At 35.2% G+C, this 16,258-nt stretch overlaps 2 protein-coding genes across 4 annotated transcripts in view; one reads left to right on the forward strand and one right to left on the reverse strand.

Moving 5' to 3' along the window:
• LOC127865674 (uncharacterized) overlaps positions 1 to 16,258 on the forward strand; it is a 323,557-nt gene that overhangs the window by 48,256 nt on the left and 259,043 nt on the right. For 2 of the 3 annotated variants that reach the window (XM_052405592.1, XM_052405593.1), the window contains 4 exons: positions 334 to 418; positions 1,305 to 1,448; positions 2,027 to 2,528; positions 3,116 to 8,670. In XM_052405592.1, the coding sequence (XP_052261552.1) occupies positions 334 to 418; positions 1,305 to 1,448; positions 2,027 to 2,528; positions 3,116 to 3,226 (842 nt within the window). In that variant the 3' untranslated portion in view covers positions 3,227 to 8,670. Of the gene's footprint in view, positions 1 to 333; positions 419 to 1,304; positions 1,449 to 2,026; positions 2,529 to 3,115; positions 8,671 to 16,258 lie in introns of those variants that run through there. The other variant, XR_008042729.1, reaches the window with a different exon arrangement.
• On the reverse strand, positions 8,465 to 12,079 carry LOC127865537 (uncharacterized). The gene is made up of 4 exons (XM_052405382.1): positions 11,299 to 12,079; positions 9,959 to 10,315; positions 9,456 to 9,568; positions 8,465 to 8,547 (listed from the first exon to the last, which is right to left on the reverse strand). Exons 1-4 carry the CDS (start codon positions 12,072 to 12,074, stop codon positions 8,465 to 8,467), a joined length of 1,329 nt encoding a protein of 442 aa, XP_052261342.1. The 5' UTR covers positions 12,075 to 12,079.

Here is a 16,258-nt window from a genome sequence, read left to right on the forward strand (position 1 = left end):
TCCGAGATTTCAACCCAGATTTTTTGTGAGCGTAAGCCAACGCGCTACCGATGGGCCAATATAACCAATTTATTGCGATCGATGATTATCCATTAAGAAACGGATGTTTTAAATACGTGATTGTTAACGTAGTACGTGATTGTTATTTAATTCGTTCGAACATAATATAGTCGAAATCTGTTAAAAGTTTTAATGTTGCCAGAGGCGTGAACAAGTGTTCAAACTAAACCAAACCAAACCAAACCATAGTGCTAAAACACGAACGAAAATATACCAGATTTCACTTGCTAACCGAAAACTTTGTAATTCTATTTTACATATATTTCATTTTAGCTAGCAACACCGCTCTAATTGCTACAGGTGCGAGTCTTGGAAGCGTCGTCCTCATCTTAGCCGTCGCTGTCATTGTTGTGTGCAGGTAAACCTCATCAAAATGAACATCAATGCGTTCGTTCAAGCTCCGACTAGACAATATTGTAATAAGATTCAAAATGAACCAACATATATTAGTCAGACATCAGTGAATTATATAAGCATCGGTTACACGCTTAAATAATCTGCAATATTCTTAATTCGCCTCGTTTGTACACGTATTGACCGAATTATCAGCGGAAATAAATTCAATTTTTCTATTTTACCATTTTCAATACTGAAAAAAATAATAACCGCAAAATACGTAAAGTTATTCATGGGAAACGGTCAGAATCAGGTTAATGTTAGAGAGCTGTATTATGCCAGCACTATGTTATAATACTGGAATACGTCGAGTTGACTTTGATGTCGTATCGTTCATGCTGCAGAGCACCTTTTATTGTTTAATAGTCCATCAACTTTATACATTTTCATTCATTTATGGCATAGATTGTCTTTTAAATTAAACACAAGTTATAACCTATGTTTTTACATAATGCTTTTCGCCAAATAACGATAATTGTAAAAGCGAATACAATTGTTATTTTGTAGAAAAAGTAATCTGGCTACTTGTTGATCGAAACACAGAGACGCTAGATCTAGTAACGAAAACTCATTTATTTGTATTATATTGTACAACGCTATGCAATTAAATCCCTCTAATGCGTAAAATGGCTCGAGGTACGAAGAGTATGACACTTCGTTAGTTCGATAGAGTATTTTTCTTGTGTGTAGTTGCCATGTAGCATACATTTCTTCGATTCATCTGTAAAAGTTGTGTAGCGATATGGCGCAGGATGCGCAGAAGATAACACAGTATTTAATTGGAGAAGTATTTTTCTTTAATCGCGTGATTGTGTCGGAATTTAATTTGAGAATTTCCACCACTTAAGGTTACGTAGTAAGAAGGCACACGATACAGAAAGGATAAAATTAAGGGAGCTAGAGAAAGAGCGCAGGAACGGTTTCGATAACTCACTGTTGGGCAGAAACTACCTTCGCTCGGATTCAAAGCAGAACTCCGTGGATGATTTAAGGTAAGTTGCAATTTTTGAGACGGTGAATTCCATGAATTATTCAAGATAATTCCGCGAATGAGTTAAAGTAAATTCAACGAATGACTTAAGGTAAATTCAACGAATAATTTTAGTTTACATACAAGATTAATGTTGATTCAATGAATAAATAAAAATGAATGCGATGAAAAAAAATATGTTTGTTTTTTATTTATTTTGTTCTTTTTGTTGTAAACGTTGATTTGGCAATCGCCAAATATACACGAACTTAAGCGTCGAATAAGATATCTCTCCGCACGCTTTTTCCATAGGTAAATCTTGTATATTTTGAGAAATTTATAAGGAACTGGTTCATAGCTTGGAAACGATGACATCTTTCAAAAACAATTTTCAAAGATTGAAATAATATATTTATAAAAAAACAAATGCAATTTAAAGCAATCTTTACAACAGTTTAATCTTTATTCGACAATAACATTAATACTGGGCGCAATGGGTACAAATGTTTTACAAAACTTCTCATTGCAATGTGTTTAGGTTGTGTTTCTTATCTAGATTATCATTTATGTTTTTTTAATAATTACAATTCAATACTTTAGAGAAACAGACCATGAAACAGACCGTGACGATAGGCGGAATTTCTACTATGGTGGCCCATTCAAACCAACATACACAAGACCGTTCAAATCGGCCAAACTCGAGCCGATCTGGAACCATAACGGCCATGTGCCAGGTTTGAAAGGTCGCGCTGGCTCCCTGCCTGATTTAAACGACCATGTCGACATGAGAATGTCACCGGAGACCAGGCGAATGTCGCAGCCGAGAAATTCTGATTCGCTTTACTCGTCTCTGAGAAAGGATAAAGATCCGCCACCAACGCAGAAACCCTTTGATAATTACAGGCAAAGCATGGTTCGAGTGTTTCCGGAATCTGGCGAGCGATTGCCGAGAGCAAAAATCAATCAATTCCCGAGAAAAAACGCAAGCGGACGGATTTCTCCGGAACCCGATTACTATGACGACCCGCCGCTGTCACCAAAGCCTGATTATAATGGAAGAAAGTCACGTGACCGTGTGGATGCATCACGCGACAGTGGTTTGGTAAGAATTGTCTTAGCTTGTCAACTCCATTTGTGAACTCCAGTTTAAAATTAACATATATTTAAGTATTTCTCTGTCACAATATTAATAACTTATTACAGCAGCCTTATGTGTTACCTCATGATGAATGGTTAAGTGTTCTGCCCCCGTTTGTGTACTTTATGTATTAATTAATTAATAGAATACAAATTGATTTAGTAATTGAGCTATTTTACATGTATCAATGGACTTTTAGTATACAAGTTATGATACAACTACAAACCATTAATGAATGTATCAAAAGTTAATCTTAATACATGTTTACGCTGTAATTCCGTTTAAACGTATTCAAAGTCGAATATGTGTGCTCAAATCTTAAGATTGCGCAGACGCTATAGAGTCCGAAACCTTGGTAAAAACATCAGTGTTTGTCTTCGGTGGATATCATGGGAAAGATATAATGGCGGGTATCGAACGCGGGATACCCCTGTAACAAGGCGTACATCGTATGTTCTTTCTATTAAAATCAAAATTTATTTTCAGTTATTACCATACATAAAGTACTATTTGTAAATGTGATAAAATACAAGACTCGTATCATATTTTAGAATGGCTTTTCGCGCAGCAGCGTTAGTCCAGAAGTTCAGAGGTCACGTGAGAGTTTTGGTTACGGAAGTTTAGGGCGTGGTCGATACCGTATGGAAGATACACCTTTTTGAGCGTGTATCCATCACATGACGTTAACCCACTTGTACATGTTTAGTTGTTTTTATTATTTTCCGATTTGAATACACGTGTACATGGAAACATAGACTTTGCCGTATATAAACAGACTCTAAATTAGGATCTTCTACTTATGCAACTGGAGTTTCACCTTGTGTATATTTGAAAGCTTTCAGTGGACAAGTATGCAAGCAATCAATTCGTAAAATTGTAGATGTTATTACTACATCACAGGATGCTGAAAGTAAAGTCAAAACATCTTTAACGGTACATCTAGTTTTTTAACCAAAAAGCTACGCTGCGGTCGAGTCCTTATTAGACACTATAGTTTTCTTCGTTGAAATGTGTATTTCGCTTTTTGCACTTATATAAAACATGTATTTCTTAACCTTATCATTAGTATTAGTAGTAGTAGTATGCCCATTTTGAACGGATAAGGTACTTCATCAGATTTAATGTTTGCGGTTCATATACCTTTATCTAGGATTACGTGATATCAATGTTATTATTTACTGTTACATACCGTCTGCCCATTAAATCATGGTGGTCATCGAAAGAGTTATCAATATAACATTACATTACATGTGAGTAACTGGAAAGTGTGTGCAGTCTACTGAGCAAAAACTCTAAACAAATACAATGAATTATAAATGATACAAGCCGATAAATTCGCACTTAAACATTTTTTAATTGAATTTATATATAATCAACAAATGAGTAAAAAATATTTCCATTGCTGACAGGTCAGTTATACATTTTGTTGAAAGTATTTCGTAATTGCCACTTTTGCCTGAAACGTCAATTAATACGTGTTTATGATTCATGCAATAACCACATGTTAGTGTACTTTGGATTGTTTTACCATTGTTTAAGGTATTATCGAATTATCTTCTGCTAACAAATCCAATAATACGTGTACAATATATCAGATAGGCTTAAACTAATTTAAAAGTTAAAGCAATTAAATGGACTGACACATTTTGCATATTTACGAGATGACACAGATGATGTTAATATAATTATCTTGCAAAAGAGTTGTACTAAGTGAAAATACAATAATTGACAAGAGGATTTACAACTGGCGCATCATAAGTTATTGTATACTTACCATAAATGATAAAAGCCATCATTAATCATCACATTTTGGTCGTCTTTGTTTTTATAATTGATGTGTACAATAGTATCACAGAAGTATGTTTTATTTTTAGAAGCTGTTTGTATATATTCTGGACTGCTGTCATAGAGGGACGTGTTCACCGATTTCCGTAATTTTTAAAATTGTCATTTAATTGTGTTTAATAACACACGTATAGTATGTGTAATAGTTCCAAATAATGTTACTTCATGCGTTGTGTAGTTTTATATGTAAATATCGATGATTTGAAAACGATAACGCACTGCTTCGAACGGTGGAAATCATCAGTGAACATAATCCATAATTTACTGTGAAAGGACGTCCTTTTTGGGACATCATTAAGTATGTGGAACTTTTCAGTTTCCTCTATTAAATGTTAATAAACGGCGGACGTCATTAAATAAACAGTTCATGAGTGCGTTTATTTTGGTAGATCGTCGATTTGAATTCACTCGTGATAAAAAAAATAATTATCTTCATGCGTGGCAGAAATATTATTTTCTGTGATCACTCGTGCATTAAAATCGATAATCTGCCGTTATGCAAATGTCCTTTATATAAGAGCAGAACAACTTACATTCACCATGATTCGAACTAAGGGCCTTTGAGGGCAAACGCTGACTTTCTAACACTGGATCACTCAGGCCTTTGATAGTAGCAGACAATTTTAAACGCTTGTTAGTAATGCATTTATTTTTATGCTCCCCCAAAATTTATTTCGGGGGGAGCATATTGTCGCCGCTTCGTCCGTCCGTCCGTGCACAATTTTTGTCCGGGCTATTTCTCAGCAACTAATGACCGAAATTCAATTAAACTTTATGGGAAGCTTCACTACCAAGAGGAGATGTGCATATTATCAGCGGGTTCTGGTCGGATGATTTTTCACAGAGTTATGGCCCTTTGAAATTTTCCATTAACTGTACATATAGTGCAATTCTTGTCCGGGCTATTTCTCAGCAACTAATGACCGGAATTCAATGAAACTTTATGGGAAGCTTCACTACCAAGAGATGTGCATATTATCAGCGGGTTCTGGTCGGATGATTTTTCACAGAGTTATGGCCCTTTGAAATTTTCTGTAAAAAAATTCTTGTCCCCCCATCTACTGTGCCCTCAAGACGTTTCCTTTTATCTGAATATATAGTGCAATATTATGACAAAAAAACCTTTGGGGAGCATCACCCGTCTCCGACGGTTTCTTGTTTAAATTATCGACGAAACGCAGTACATAAGCATTATAATTTTTCAAATTTCAATTAATTATTATCAAAATCGATCGATGTTATTAACAATTGTCGCATTCCATAGTGTTATCGTGCTTGTATGAATATATTGCTAACATTAATTGATTAATCTATAACTTTTTATCGGAAAGTTATCACGTTGCCGAATTGTGAACAAGTCCCTTTAATAGGGTATTCGTACCATTTGCACTGCATAAAACAGTAGAAATGTACATTATGTTCGTCGTAGTGTGTGCATAAACTGTTTTATTATGTCATATTTTATGTGTATATTAATGTTTCCCTTCACGGCATACCCCTCAACTGTATAACTCCATGTAACAATCGCCATTCTTTGCATTGAGTTGCTGATTTAGCAACAGTCCCTCCTATTATGTATATTTGTGATTGGCCATTTTTCCAATGATGGTGAATGCTGGGCATTTTAGCATAATACAATATATAAAGTGTCGTATTATAAGTTTGTTGTCAGGAGTAAAGTTCGCTTCATGATCATTAAAATATTGGTGTATAATTTGTTGCCGTTAATATAGCAATCGTTTTTATGCCCCCGGATCGAAATATCGGGGTATTTTGTTTTTGGCCTGTCTGTCATTGTATGTGTGTGTGTCTCAAAACTTTAACCAAAACTTTAACCTTCTTCATAACTTTTGCAATATTGAAAGTAGCAACTTGATATTTGGCATGCATGTGTATCTCATGAAGCCGCATATTTTGAGTGTTGAAAGGTCAAGGTCATCCTTCAAGGTCAAAGAACAAAATACATGGGAAGTAAGACACTTTAAAGGGAGATAATTTCTATTTTATATCATTTGGAAGGTACAGAACATTTTCACAAGGGAAGTAATATTTTTTAAAGGATATAATCTGACACAAATTTGAAGGTCAATGTCATCCTTCACGGTCAAAAGTCAAAAAATACAATCCAAGGGAAGTAATAAGCTATAAAAGGGAGATAATTTCTAAACCTGCCAAATGATATATTGAAATTTTATTTCAAAGCAGCGCAATAGGGGGCATTGTGTTTCTGACAAACACATCTCTTGTTGCCTCAGTTATTGAGTACTCCGACTTAACTTTTTTGTGCAATTGTATTATTTTGGGTTTTCCGGTTCTTAGCAATAAATGCAACATTTGTAGTTGATATACCCATGTCAATTATCGAATCCTTTGCCCATGACTAGCTAATTGTTTTATACTGACTGACTCGGAAATAATCGATTGGCTGTATATCTTAAATGCAGAACGCGGAGTAAATGTAGTAAACGAATAAATTGAATAAGTAAGCGAACCCGAATTCTGAAATAACCAAATACTGTTTTAACAATGATTCGCTTGAGACGTATATTTCATTGATTTGCTTTACTATTTTAAAAACGATGGTGAGAGACGAACGGACGGACAGACGGACAACGCCAATTCTATATCCATACGTCTTTTGCGGGGGATATACATATGAGCTTCAGAGAGTTTTTGCGAAATATGGATCAGGGGTTCACAATTAAGGCCGTTGCTTACATTAAGCACGGTTGTCGTTGGCATTAAATCAGATCTGTAGCATACATCATAAAAAATTCAACAATTCAAATTCAACGCTTACTGATTTAGATTCCTCATTCCTATACTTATTTGGCTATATGAAGATCAATCATTTTTATGTCCCCCACTATAGTAGTGTGGGACATATTGTTTTTGCCCTGTCTGTTGGTTGGTTGGTCTGTTGGTTGGTTGGTTTGCGCCAACTTTAACATTTTGCAATAACTTTTGCTATATTGAAGATAGCAACTTCATATTTGACATGCATGTGTATCTCATGAAGCTGCACATTTTGAGTGGTGAAAGGTCAAGATCATCCTTCACGGTCAGAGGTCAAATATATGTGGCCAAAATCGCTCATTTTATGAATACTTTTGCAATATTGAAGATAGCAACTTGATATTTGGCATGCATGTGTATCTCATGGAGCTGCGCATTTTGAGTGGTGAAAGGTCAAGGTCATCCTTCAAGGTCAGAGGTCAAATATATGTGGCCCAAATCGCTTATTTTATGAATACTTTTGCAATATTGAAGATAGCAACATGATATTTGGCATGCATGTGTATCTCATGGAGCTTCACATTTTGAGTGGTGAAAGGTCAAGGTCATCCTTCAAGGTCAGAGGTCAAATATATGTGGCCCAAATCGCTTATTTTATTAATACTTTTGCAATATTGAAGATAGAAACTTGATATTTGGCATGCATGTGTATCTCATGGAGCTGCACATTTTGAGTGGTGAAAGGTCAAGGTCATCCTTCAAGGTCAAATATATGGGTCAAAATTGCTCATGTAATGTCACTTCTGCAATATTGAAGCTAGCAATTGTATATTTGAAATGCGTGTGTATCTCAAGGAGCTGCACATTTTGAGTGGTGAAGGTTCAAGGTCAAGGTCATCCTTCAAGGTCAAACGTCATATAGGGGGACATTGTGTTTCACAAACACATCTTGTTTATATTGAATTTAATACTTTACTATTTAAATTAATATAAACAGGCACGAAACATTTGTCCTTATTAAGAGTAGCTGAAAGTCCAATCAAATAAAATTACTATATAACAGTTTATTTGAGCGAAGCGTGCATTTTCGTAAACGCATACGCTTTAAAAACTAATAAATTTGAAATGGATACCTCATATTGGTGGCAGAAAAAAAATCGACAAAGGCACATGATTTCAAAACACACATCTAATGCAGCCGACAAAGCTTCGAAACAATCGAGCTCTATCACTAAGATTTATTAATACTATGCAAACAGAATTGCATGTGAATTAGTGACTATAGTGAATGTCAATAACCAGCAGGGTCAGGGATACAACTAGCCAGCTAACTCATCATCCAAAATGTCAACATCATTGTACATTTCTGTGTACTCTGCTTCATCGATAGGTACATCTAGTTCTGAAAGTATATGTGTAAGCTATATATGTATATGTGCACGTTAACACACCATCATATATCTAGATAATAAAACATACTTTAAGTAAAAGCATTAAAATTTAGCTTATAGTCGATGTACATTTTCATTGATGACTGAGCAAAAACGTTCACAACCGATATAGGGTTTCAATAACATTTCTAATTCAAGAGAATGAGTAGTGAAGTGGTAGCGAGTGGGCTTTTAGGATTTTTCTTTACGAGGTCCCGGGTACGATCCAGAGTACAGTAACTTTTTATTTTGTCTGTTTCTGCCTTGTTTTAATTATTTGTAACTATTCCAAATATTACAGATTTGTAGAAAAAAAATGCAGTCCCTTTAAAAATGTACATTACGTAAATATTTCAATAAATTGATTTTTCCCGACCTTTTAAGATTTTTTATGACCATTATCTTATACTAAATATGAAATTTTATTTAAGTGTGTATGTTTGTGTTGAATTGGCACAAAGTCTTCTTGTTAAAAATAATAAAAATAATTTGTAAGAGGTCTTTAGCTTGATCGTTCGAATTATTTTGGCTGATGTTGGCTGTGTTTAAAATTGACAAGAAAATAAACGTGATTATTTTTATAGATACCTAAATGGTCGAATCTCTAAAAAGACAAAACGAGTGTATTTAGCCAAATGTCAGCAGGAAAATTCAAAACATAACTTTATAAAACGAGAATCACATAAAATATTTTACATGATTAAGTGTATTAATAAAAATGTGTTGAATGATTTAATATAAATTTCGTATAAATTACTTGAGTAAATAAATAAAAACGGAGAGTAAAATCTAAAAAACAAGATAAATACTTCGGTGCCCATAATAAATAAGAGATTACACTGAAAATTAGATTTATAAAATTGATATAACAAAAGCTTGCCTGAAACATGAATCTCAGACATTTTCTTTCCGTCAAAATTCTGTGCTTCGCCATTCTCAGCCATGCATATCATACAAGCGAGTTTTGCCAGATCTTCAGTTGCACCGGGTTGCCTATAGACAAAAGTTAGGAAGCAACAGTATTTCAATGCTTTGTTATGTTCAGCAATTTGTAATTTCCATCGTGTATAGCAGACCGCTCTTCCGGCATGGTATTATATTTTAAGTTATTCGATATTATTGAACTCCTTTTTAAATCATACAGCAAACACGTTAAAACTGTTACAAGAACTATTAATACAACCACTGATCTTGTACAAATTATCATTTTTTAACAAACATGAAATATCAAATTAGGTATTGTCATTGTTTGTTTTCTATGTCGATTTAGTCACCATCCGTACGCAAACTGGTAGAATAAGGCTTAAGAAAATCTTTAAAATAAAGTTCAGTGTGTTTTTTTCAGTCAGTTTCGATGTATTACAATTAGGCGTTTAGCCCTACCTGTAGTGCGCCTTGCGCGAATGTACGTCGATGTGTAAATGTCCTGAGAGCAATTCACGCTCGCGATCTTCCATCTCCAACACCTGGTACACAGTTGAAAGGTACGTCCGCAAATAACTCGAAGATATCATATCAGGGTGTTGGCAACCTGCTTCATGAGCAAGTGGATTCAGAGCATACCAAGCGTTCGTATGCGAGTCCAATTGGTCGAAGCAAGCAAAAACAAACATGTTTTTTGTACGGATACTACAATTGGTTCTTGTATCTTCTAAGGTGTCGATTGCAGTCACCATGTCTTGTGTCAGCAAAATTGGATACGGTTTGTTAAGCCTATCAAGAGTCAATACTAGCCGAAGCCTGAAATTAAATACAATCGTGCGTTTCCATGTTTAAATGGCTGTTCATTTAGTTCATTGTACAGTTTTTACGTAATCTAAAGGCGGTAAAAGAGAGTTTATAAACTTATCACTGTCAGAAACAAACTCATTCTACAAAGCTAATATTTGATAAAAGGTTTCATGTTGCAAGTTTTAGCATAATTGATGCTCGTACTTAACGAAGCTTACAGACATTAAATGAACACATTTAAATATTATTTTAACAAAAACAAAACAGGGAACATTCTTAAGATCTCCCCAAAGACTGAAAGTACTGATGCTACCAGTGAACAGACTCGAGAGCGTTTAAATAAGCCTCAAGCGTTCGATGTAAACGAGCTAAAATCCATAAGTTTAGAGTAAAAACGGCATTGAATGTCGATCTGATAGTAGTCGACATTATGATGATTGCGTTCACGTGTAAACATGAGACATTCATATGATCGTGCATAATTGTGTGGCAGTCGGATGAATAAATACATCTATGGCATCCAAGATTAACCATTTTAAGACCTTGACATTATCCCGTTACTTTCAAAATTATTGTTTTGTAGTTTATGTTTGCAAATTCATATCGATATCTATTGATATCTAAACGAATAAACTTCATATTGATATTTATTGATATATAAACAAATAAACTTTAACTGTTAAAACTAGTTAAATCGGAAGAATTGTTTATAGTTAGACCTGAGACAATGTTTGCAACACAAACTAATTCTTAAAATGGTTAGTTTGACTTCAAAATAGTTGATATCGACAGCTTTTCTTGTTCGACCTGAATGTGACGACATACATAGAAACATTCGGGACTGTATTTTAGAAGGACAAACTGACTTGTAGCATCGGGAACATGAAACTATTTTTTTTAAATAGCTGCAAATATGAAATGACATCACGTCCGTACTAAATTTTAAATCTTTACCGTTAACTACAACACATCTGAATAACCACATTAAATACCTCAGACGTGGCATCCATCTTGTCAACAGTATTTTTTCTACAGGTCTCAAACTACATTTGACCCCTGCATCCATAGCCTCATGCCCATACATATGCTGCCGGTAAGAGCGCCGCAGCAACTGAGCCACCTCTGTACCTGTCCGTCTGTTGAAAAGTATGATGCTCGCCAATGTTACATCCGCGAGTAACTTCCAAACCTGTCTGTCCGGTTTTTCGGACAATATTTTTGTAAGTCCTGCCAACCGTGCATGAAGGTAACAGTTTATCCTTAACAGATCCCTGACGACGGGAAGAAGCATAGACTTTTTGAAAGCGTTCTCTTCAACTGATCTAAACGCAATTGACGAAATTATGCGATTCCAGTGATTACAATGCAACTGAATGAAATTATCGCTTTCGCTTTTCGATACAAAGCTTTTTCTTTGTATTGCAATTCCCCGTTTTAATTCAGCAAGCCTTACTAGGCTATGTCCGAGAGAAAGCGCAAGGGAAGGTGCCTCAAAAACAGATCTGTACTCTTCGTTGTGATGATAGCCTCCTAATGATTTCACTGCCGTTATAATAGCATCAAAATACCATGGAGAAATGTAAGCATTCAGTTCCACATCTTGTTCTTTCAGTTCATTAAGTTGCATTTTTAGTCTCCCTAAATGCCTCATTCTTTTTGCCACATATTTATTACGTGTGCTCCCAAGATGGCTTATTAAGACCTGTCCATAAAGCAAGATTAACGAATCTTTCACAATCGCGCTGTAGACAGCGTCGTGCTTCATCATTTGAAATACCGTGTTTTGCAGTTTTATGGGTACGGACAGCTCGTTGGTCAAGGTACTTGCGAGTCCCCCAGAAATTAGGAATCTTCAACGTGAAGCGACTTCAGCTTGTCGAAGATGCTTGTCGCCTTTAGCCTTACACATATTTGTATGTCTCCACAGATATTTTCTGGCGTAAAACCCAAAGCAATGTTAACAAGGCAGTGCAAACTCGATAGAAGGCATTGCAGATCTTTTTCGGTAACGTGTTTCAATAGCACAGCCTTTCCCACCCAAGATGACACTAAGATTATACTTAAATACCCCCAGGTTTATTATGTTATTCATATCAATGTCACGCTCTTCCTCTGTTTTTGTCCACAATTCTTTAAGTGTAGAGGTAAATGGCGGAAAAGATCCCCGCAGAAATAGCACGCTAATGACTTGTCCTTAATCATTTTGCCATGTGCAGTTAATTGTTGTATTCTGTTTTCTGAAAGCAATTAAAGAATAACAGAAACGTAGAACATTTCTCAGCAACACAATGTTCACTCTTTATTTGATGAGAGGAAAGGATCACAAAAAAACTGCATGCATCTTAATAAAAGACAGACATAAGACGCGAACCACCGGTAAGTGACTCAAAACGTTTAGTATGTGTTCTCAGAACAACAAGTCCATACCTATAGCCGAATATAGACGTCATCTCCTCAAAAAAGTATTTAAATTACTAGTTTTCCCCCAAATAATGAGACTTACTTCTAAAACATTATTTAACCTGGAATAAGCGAAAGAAATCCAAAATCTGTTATATTTTTACTCGTTTTTTTCTCCACATCTGAAAGCGATGAATCGTTGCCTTGAGCATTATAAAAGCATCTGCATCTGACCTTAAACAATGAGTTATGCGTTGTCATGTATAAGGACAACCCTGACTTTTTGTGCCGACCTGAATTTGTTTTTATTTTGCTTTTCCAGGTTGAGTTTTTGATCAATTATGCTACATTCGGTCACATCCTTACACTAAACTTTAACACGTAAAGAGCGATAATGCTCAGCTATTTGGATGATTTATGTAAAATAAATATTTGCATAGGAAACAAGATAACGAGAAAAACGTATGGCCGATCTATCAATTTTATATTTGTGGATATGTTGATGGGGCAAAAACTGCTGGCCTCCTAAAAATATTCGTTCTTCATTTAGCGAAGTCATGGAATTTCACAAAGAAAAAGTGCCTGCTTCGACAAATCGGACACACATATATAAAAGTCATCTTACTGTGCTGAATTATTTGGTAAGTATGGAAGTTTATATTAAGATAGTGGAAAAGGAATCGTATCAAACGTGACCGTAAAGCCTCTAATACACTCTCCGATGAATGCCGACATCAGCCGACATCGAAAAATAACGCGGGATGTTTTAATGGGAACACTACCTTAAACAAACGAAAAGAGGACGACAACGAGCGAAGCATGGTCTTGTAATGCGCATGGGGGTTAGAGGGTTAGGGTAAGGGGTAGGGTTAGGGGTCGGGTTTGGGTTAGCCTTAACCCTAACCCTAACCATAACCCAGGGTTATCACCCCTATACCATGCCTCGCTCGTTGTCGTTGTCCTCTTCCCAGCTTAAACAGACTTGTTACTCTGTTAACAAATTGACGCATTTCTTTATTGTGTCGAATATTTGAATACAAGGGTCACGATAGCCCTATATCTCCCGCAAGAGAAACATTGCTACCAAAAGCACTAGCCAACCAAATATTTCAAGACTCAAATGATCAGAAATAAGCTTTCAGAAATACATTTTAACGATTGATCAATGATTAACTGGCGATGTAGTTTTGAGCTGCACTTGATCCGAATAGCAATTGACCGGATTATTGTAAAGATAAATTCAGCCCAGGTTTCATCAAAAATGTGGCTTCAATGAGGGGTCATATGGTTTGTCTAAGATTTGACTAGGTGACCTTAGTTTTTACCCTATATGACTCAGATTCGAACATCGCCAATATATTGTAAACATTAACATTCTGACAAAGATTAATCCAAATTGAATAATTAAAAGTGGCGTGTATAGTGGTTGCAAGATTTTTCTTAGATTTGACCCGTAGCTCTATTTTCATACCGATATTTGAACTTGCTCTAGATATAATTATATTATATTGTCAAGATAACCATTCTGAAGTCTCCTCAAGATTTAATCATAAACGTAACTTCTAAAGTGGTTTCAAAGTTTTCCTCTGATTTAACTTTGTGACCTTATTTGCGAACCCAGCTGACCCAGATGCGAACATGGAATAGAAATTCCCAACATTAACATTATGACAAAGAATTGAAAGATTCATCAATTTTTCGTCATAAATCAGGATTCTAGAAAAAAAGATAAGATTGAAACTAGTGATCTTTTTTATCGGACTTTATCCAACTTTAATTTTGGTCTCAAAATGTCGATTTTCACGAAAAATATTACAACCATATTTGCTCATGCTTGAGTCTTATTGAGGACTCTAACCAGATAAGTGGTAACCTAGTTGTTGATCTCACTTTACCCAGTTTAAATTTTGGTCATATCTAGATCATATCAAGATAAAATAAATGTGGCATCTAACGTGGGAACAATTTCATTATTAGGCTTGACCTGGTGACCTACATTTTCACATTAATTCACCCAAATTCGACCATTCCCTAAAAACGGCTAAATATTGTCGACATAAGTATTCTGACTAAGTTTCAATAACTTTAACGCTACAAATTTTGGCTCTAGAAAGGTACGAGCTTATATTCACGATACATTTTTTAAAGACTTTTGGTGACCTAGTTTTTGTACCACGTTAGACCCAAGTTCAAACTTGACTTATTAATTGTCAAGATAAACATATTGACAATGTTTTCACATCAAGATTGAATAGTACATATGGCTTCCAGTATGGTAAGATGGATTTCATAAGATTTAACCTAGTGACCTAGCAGCTGTATTGACTACAACCAGAATCGAAACGGCTTTGGTACTGTAAAGATAATGATTTTGACTTAGTGCGGTTTCTTATGGTGGTAATGAGTTAGAAGTAGATGATAAAAAGTTGTTTTGTATAATTTGATCCTATGACGTTGTTACCCTTCCTTACCCATATTCAAATTAAGCATATACAATATAAAGTTTTATCAAGATTCAGTCATAAATGTGACTTTTCACAATGGAAAGATTTTTGATCTAGTTTTTCTCACTGAGACACTAAACCAATTATTTTTGATAATTTGTATAACTGTCTTTCTAAAAAATATAACAAAAGGTCCCACACAAAATGTATATGTTTACTTATAATTGCCATATATGCCATATATTGTGGATCATAAATCCCATATGATTTATTGCAAAGAAACTAATCATTTAAAAAAAATTACTAACAATAATATACGTCAGTCGCTTTCTTAAAAAAAACGGGCTGGTGACCTGGTTTTTGAGACCACGTTTCCAAGTTTTGAGCTATTAAAAATATCTTGTATGTCAAAAATGTTCTCAACATGGTGCATGCTAAGTTAACGAAGGACATCAAACACAAATCATCGTACCATTACCATCAATCTCGCTCTTTGAATTCATTGGGGCATCTAGGCAGATGTTGTAGTCTGTTTGTACTGTCTTTTCACATACAGAATTGATGTCATATAGTTTAGCATCCGTCTCCAAATTCTTCGAATAATCAATCTTTGATACAGTCCCACATAAAGAAATATGTCCATGTGTTGTTGCAAATCCCTGGTCAGTATTTGAATTTATAGATTGTTTGACCTGTTCGGATACAACACTGAGATCTGGTGTTTCCAAAAGATGGTTTGTTTTTGAATTTGCAGTTTCATTTTTCTTTCCACATACCCAATTGAAGTCATTTGGTGTTGTATTTAACTGGCCTGTATTTGAATGCACAGGATTTGTCTTTTCGTCCCACACAAAACTTGACCTATTCAGTATGGTATTTCTAATCTGTGCCCTATGCTCGGCTGCAGCAATTGACTCTTCTGATGCAGCGTAATTGTGGTCAATATGTAAGTCTTCAGTGTGCTCGCTTTTCACACATATCAAACAGTGCCTACTTTGTGATGTACACTCATTTTCCATATTTGAAACATGTGTATGTTCCCTCTTTTCACATACAGAATTATGGTCATTCAGCCTATTATAATATTCACTCATTTTTTGAGAGATCA

Source organism: Dreissena polymorpha, chromosome 2 (genome assembly GCF_020536995.1).
Source record: "Dreissena polymorpha isolate Duluth1 chromosome 2, UMN_Dpol_1.0, whole genome shotgun sequence".
Lineage (NCBI taxonomy): Eukaryota > Metazoa > Mollusca > Bivalvia > Myida > Dreissenidae > Dreissena > Dreissena polymorpha.